Source organism: Lemur catta, chromosome 11 (assembly GCF_020740605.2).
Source record: "Lemur catta isolate mLemCat1 chromosome 11, mLemCat1.pri, whole genome shotgun sequence".
NCBI classification, from domain to species: Eukaryota; Metazoa; Chordata; class Mammalia; order Primates; family Lemuridae; genus Lemur; species Lemur catta.
Window position 1 is genome coordinate 29,286,203 of NC_059138.1, and position 6,430 is coordinate 29,292,632.

The following is a 6,430-nucleotide window of genomic DNA, read 5'->3' on the forward strand; positions in this document are numbered from 1 at the left end:
GAGTAGTTTACAATGCAGATGAAACTGAAAGGCCATTTCTGGAAAAGAGAAAACACACACATACATACGTTTTATGTATGAATGTAATCTGGCTTTTCTCTCTATACTCCTTGCTCTGAAGCCCAGTAAAACTGCTCCCTTGAAGGCCACTAATAAGTCCCTAGGCCACCACTTAAATAGTTGGCCTTATCTACACCAGTTTTCCCATCTGTAAAGCAGGGATAATAACAAGGTTATTCTGACAATTAATTGAGAGAATGAATATATGTTAAAGCACCTGGCATTTAGTAGATACAGTTTGTTTCTTATCCCTTTCTCTTAAATCCAAAGACTTTTTTCAATCCCATAGTCCTTTTTAATCTCTGCAACACTGGGCACTGCTCCTTCTTGAAATTCTGTTCATATCTTGTGACACGAGCATCAACTCTGCATTTTGTTATCAAACACTTCTACTTTAAGGGTCTCTCCTCACCTTTTTGTCTCTTTCCTCCACTTATTTCTCAAATGAAAGTACTAAATTATATGCTGTCTGTCCTCTCCTCTTTGCTACATCTATACTTTTCCTCCTAAAGGGCTTATCCCAACTTGTGGTTTTAACCCACAAGAGGAGGATTTTCAAATCTCTATATAATCTCTGGGCTTGACCTCTTTTGCAAGCTCCATTTCTGTATCTTCCTATCTGCTAGATAATTTCACACAGACCTGCTACTAGCATCTCAAAGTCAGTATAACCAAAACTAAATTCACCATTATTCCTCCCAGCTGTGCATCCTCTTGCCTGTGTTCTCTAGTTGTTAGTGGCGGTACCACTTTCCAGTCATCCAGATTTTAATGTTCATGGTTATCTCTGACTCATGCCTTTCCTTTACGTTGATTTACCAAGTCCTATTGATTCCAGCTCTTAAGCCTGTTAGCAATCTTTTTTGCCTCCATTTCTTAACCCAGGTTCTCAACTGTTCTTGCCAACTCTAATCTATCTAGACCCATGGTTTTCAACATTTTTAGGTTGTTTGTTATTGCATTACATTCCTTCCTATCGTGATTCAAAATCAATGTAAGATGCATAATTTTATGTACCACCAAAAAAGGAAAAACCCTACCAATGAAATATCACAAGGCATTGATTATACAATGCAGCATAATTTCACAGATCTTAAAATACAGAAAAGTATCAATCAGTACTGGAATCAATGAAATATAGCATATTTGGTAAATGAATGAACATGGAGGTAGTTTTCAAAAGTTATTTTCATTCATTTTCAACAGAAACACTGTGAACTAAAAGCAAAATTCTCAGCCATTAGATTTATAGTGAAATATGTAAATATGTCTTAAGAGTAATAATGTAAAAACTGTATATTTAACCTTCAAAATAAAATTTGTGAAATGGTAATGACAGATTCAAAAGATGACATTATTTCTGCACTTAGGAATTCCAACAGAAAAGGGAAAACAGGTAAGCAACTATCATGCAAAATTGTATTTAATACTAATAATATTTTATAGAATTCAGAAGAGAGATTAAACTAGCTGTGTGATCTGGCTAAATCTTGAGGGCTAAGATTTTCATCTTAAAAAAAGGGACAGACCTAGAAGCAGTACCAACACTCAAAGTAGATGAAAAGTCATGAGCAGAAAAAAATAACAATCATTTATTGTGTGCTTCCTACATGGCAGGCACTATTTATACATACAGCAACTTAACAGAAAAGATACTTACTATTACGTTCTCACATTTCAGAGGAAACTGAGGCTGAGAGATTAAATAACTAGAAATGGAGTTCACAGCATGACTAAAGAATAGTATATATTACAAATGTCAGAACTATTTAAGTCAGAATAGGATACAAAGTCATAAATACCATTTCAAGAGTTGGATTCCTTATAAAGGCAATGGATAATCCAGCCACTAAAATTTTGAGAGCAGATTTTGCTCTCATACTTGGACAGGGTAAAAAAATTTTGAGAATAGACAAACGACACGATAAAGCATGGTTTAGATACAGGAAACAGGAGGGATAACTCTAGCAACTTTATAGTGAAAGCCTAACAGTGGCAAATATAACCGAAGGGAAAGAACATATATGAGACATTTTTCTATTTCTACTTTTCCTCCCTTGACTATTTCTTCCTTAACTGCTGTCACTAAACAGGTATAATGAAGTTGCATTGTTTGTACAGTCAAATTTTGTTACCAAACAGTAGATATGTTAGAATAGAGCTAAAATTAAAAACCTGGACAACTGCAATAATGGGAATAAAGAAATAAAGACAAAAATGAGCAGAATGAGACAGATTGCTGCTCTCCCTTTTGTGTGGGGGAAAGAAGAAAAGAGTTTATAAATTTACTTTGAGGTAGGCTCTATTTGAAGACACCTAATTAACCATCTCCTGTGAACATGACCAGCAGACAAAAATGTAGAAATGATGCTCAGGAAGAAGTTACAGCTAGACCTATGTACCTGAGACACATTCACAAAGATATAAAAGTTGAGTCTGTAAGAGTGCATCATTCTTATCACAGGGGGAAGGTGGGAGAGGTTACAGGAAGAAAAAAGATCCTTCCCCATCAATAACTAAGTGTATTCCTTCTGGAGCTTGAATTTTCTCATCTAGAGAGAGGTTTGGGAATGATTCTTTTCATTTGAGCCTTACACCACAATTTCATATAATTTCAAATGCACAAAAATGTTTTACTGTACAATACAGCTGACCCAGGAATGGGAAATGTGAACTGTTCCAGGCCCATTTCTATACTACGTAAAAAGTTCATAGGACACAATATAGCAAGTTAATAGCTTTAAAGAACTTCATTGAGCTTCTTCAGCTAAATATATTTCCTATTGGCCCAGTGGCCAAAGGAGAAAAGGTTATTAAATTTTACAGTGGTACCCTTAAAAAGGAATTGTACATGATTTTAAAAAGCAAAGCTATTATTCTAGATTAATTTCTAAAATAGGGCATATATGAAACTACACCAGCAACATAAAACATTTAAATGCGTTAATAATAAACTTTGTTCTAAAATGAACAAAACACAAATTTAGATTCTAACATTATTTAATGTTTGGTACTTATAATTTTTATTAAAGAAAAAGAAGAACCATTATTTCTCCTCTATCAAAATAAGCTGTCAACAAATTTAAAAAAAGAGACAAACCCAGAAGAGAGTCTTGTTATCAGTCTTGTTTAAGGTAGCATAATGTCATAAGAGTCTTAGACTCTGACAAACTTGGGTTTAAACACCACCTTTGTCTTGGGCACTGTCCTTGAGTAAATTATTGAAAGCTTCTGAAACCTCATTTTACTCATCTATGAAATGGTAATAATAAAACTACCTCAAATTGACAACAAATTAAGTAATGAATTGCTCTGAACCAGGCATATACAAAGTATGGTACTAGATACATCTTAACAGCTTCCTTTCCTTAGATTTGCAATCTATAATGGAAATTTCAAAAGCTTAAAACTATTAAAAGCTTATTTTATTTTATTTTTTTAGAGATGAGGATTTTGCTATGTTGCCCTTGCTGGTGTCAAACTCCAGGGTTCAAGCAATCTTCCTGCCTCAGTCTCTGGAGTAGCTGAGAATACAGGTGCATGCCACCACGCCCAGCTGAAAAGCTTATTTTTAAAAATTATAAACAAGGTGGCAAAAAGAGTAACATGACTTAAACATTAGTTTAAAAATATCACGTTTAATCCTTTCCATTTGTTATCCCACACTGGACACATTCTCCTCCCAAAAGATTAAAAGAATGTTTAAATAACTAAAGTGACAAGAATGTTAAAATTTCACTTAACCAGTTACTTGAATTACCCAAAAAGTTTGGTCATTGTATTTGACTAATTAGTAAATATCATGATGAAATATGATATGTATGTAAAATATCTATAGAATACTGTTAAAAAAAAAACAAATAAAAACAAAAGCACCAAAATTCAAGTTAGAATTTTTCATTTACTCATAAAACATATTGCTAGGCAAGCTTAAAGACACCCCCCACTTCCCCACCCTTTATGAAGCTTAGTGCCCTGAGAGTGCTGGATAATAAGGAATCTCGTCATCTGATTTTGAAAAACTTTTGCTATTTTAGGCCTTTACAACACATGGCAGGTCTATATTAACTCCCACAGAGTCCTTTCTCAGCTAGATTTCTAGCCACTTGAGCAACTAATCACCACTTAAGAACGGAAGAATAAAAACACGACAATCTCTTTTGAAAACTTTTTAGCACTACTTAATTTTAAATTTGTGTATGTGTGCTTATGTACATTTTCAGTTACTAACATGTTTATTTACCAATATTACATATGGGAATACTGCACAGCAACTTTTACAAGGCTCTGTCTACTGGGTCTGTGGATCATGGAGAATCTTGCTGCTCTCTCCATTTTGTTGTTTTATTACTATTTTCACCAAGCAGCACAGAGCAAAAAAAAAAAAGATTTCCAAAAATGAAGATGAGGCTGACTTCTGCACATTCACATCAGGAAGGAGACAGAACCTTAGATTTCAGTGCAAGAACACAGCATATAAAAACATTTACAGCAGAAAGTTCCAACTGAATTATCCTTAGGCTTACATTAGCATTTCTTAAATACCATAATGTACATGGCTTCTATACTGCTTTGGAACATCAAAATGAAGCACTGTTAAATTTTAAATTAAGAGTGGACATTTCCAAAACTGTAATTACCTTATTCATATAGCTATGTCAGTTACGTTCCTTTTTAGGAAATATTCAAAATTAGCAGGGTTCTCCCCTACCCCACTACCCCCTGGGAATGGGACCTTCACGGTAGCCAAAGGAAACGGGCAAATAAGAGAGAACTAGTTCAATGATCAGATTTCTTATTTCAAATGTTTGAGAACTAAAGTCGTTCATCTGCTTCCATTGCTGCCACAGCATCTAACATACAGTGCAAGCGGTTGCACAATCTTCCTCTTCGGAAGAAGTCCTGGCAGTAAGACGGGGTGCCACCAAATCTGCCCCCAGGAGGACTGCTGCCAACCTGGCCAGAAAACAACTATGGGGGGGGGGGTCTTTTGTGAGCAACTCGCTGCCTCCTAGGGAACATGGGAGCTGCAAAGCTTACAGCTAGAGCCAAGAAAAGAAAAAAGAGAGAAAAGAGAGAGACCTCTACGGGGAAAGGAAAAGCCGTACAGAAGTACGGCCTCTTTTAAGAAAAGAAGCATTTTGCTTTGGGGAGGGGGAAGTAGAAGGGAGAAGTGAAGGTCTGCTTCCTAAGCGATTTTTCTTCTTACCCCTCACCCGCGGCCACACTTCCAGGGCAGGCCTCCAGGCTGGGCACTGCCCTTGGGCCGCTCCCAGGCCCAAGACAGACCCCTCCGCAGTCCCCAGTCCCCGCGCGAAGGGAGAGGGTCCCCGGCGGCCGCCGCCCTCCGCCCCCGCCCGCCGCGCCAGGCCAGCAGCCGCCCGGCCCCGGCTTCCTATTTTCGGAGCACACACCCTACAAGGAGCGGAGCTAGCAGGCCCGGCAGAGACCTGCCCCCGCGCGGGGCCTCGGGTGACTGACAGGGGCAGGCACTTGGGCGCAGCGAGGAGGGGGAGGCAGGGCAGCCGAGGGCACAGTCCGACGGCCAACGCTCTTCCGCGGCGGCCACAGTCCGGGCCGATACGGACCGGCTCCCCACAGACCAGCTCCGCCGCCCCCGCCGCTCTTACCTTCTCTTCATCAGACAACTGCTCCTCCAGGTCCGCCATCTTCCTTCTGGCGACAAACCGCGGCGGCGGCGGCGGCAGCGGCCACCTGACTTCCCCCTTTCCGTGCGGTCCTCCGCGCCGCGCGCCCCCGTCCAGGGAGGGGCCGCTGCTCGGGCCGCCGCGCACGCGCCCAGGGAGCCCCGCCTCCCTCTGCCCGGCCCTCAGGGTCGGAGCACGGCTGTGCGCCTGCGCGGGCGCCTAGGCAGCCGGGAGGGGCAAGGTATCTCCCAGAGCCGCCTGCTGCAGGCTTGTCGGCGTCGTGAGTGTAGCATTCTGTCCCCACCAGTGACCATATGGATCAAGTCTGCGATGAGTACATTCTGAGCACTTGGTTATGTTCCCATCAAGTCCTGAACTCTACCAGCTAAAATGTGAAAAAGGGTACAAATAGAAGCTTTTCAAACACCCCCCCTTTTTTAATATTAGAAAAATATTCGGCTTTCATTAAAATATGCACACACAACCTGGTCCATAATTGAAAGATTGCTCTTGATTTATTCATGTCTTCATCCAACAAATATTTATTGGTCTTTTAATGGTGTGCCTGGCACTATGTTAGTCTCTGGTGATATAAAATGTTGAGCAAAAATACCCAGAGAAACCTCTGTTCTCAAGAAGCTCACTTTCTCTACTCATGAAACAACCATATATTGAGCAGTTGGGGAAAGCATTGTACTGTTCCAGGGGGATAAAAAGTTACG

General features: G+C 40.0%; 1 protein-coding gene across 1 annotated transcript in view; it reads right to left on the bottom strand.

Moving 5' to 3' along the window:
* The window catches only part of CAPZA2 (capping actin protein of muscle Z-line subunit alpha 2), a 47,684-nt gene extending 41,825 nt beyond the window's left edge, over positions 1-5,859 (bottom strand). The window contains exon 1 of the mRNA XM_045564847.1: positions 5,691-5,859. Within this exon, the coding sequence (XP_045420803.1) occupies positions 5,691-5,729 (39 nt within the window). The 5' untranslated portion in view covers positions 5,730-5,859. The remainder of the gene's footprint in view (positions 1-5,690) is intronic.
* Positions 5,860-6,430: the final 571 nt, after the last annotated feature.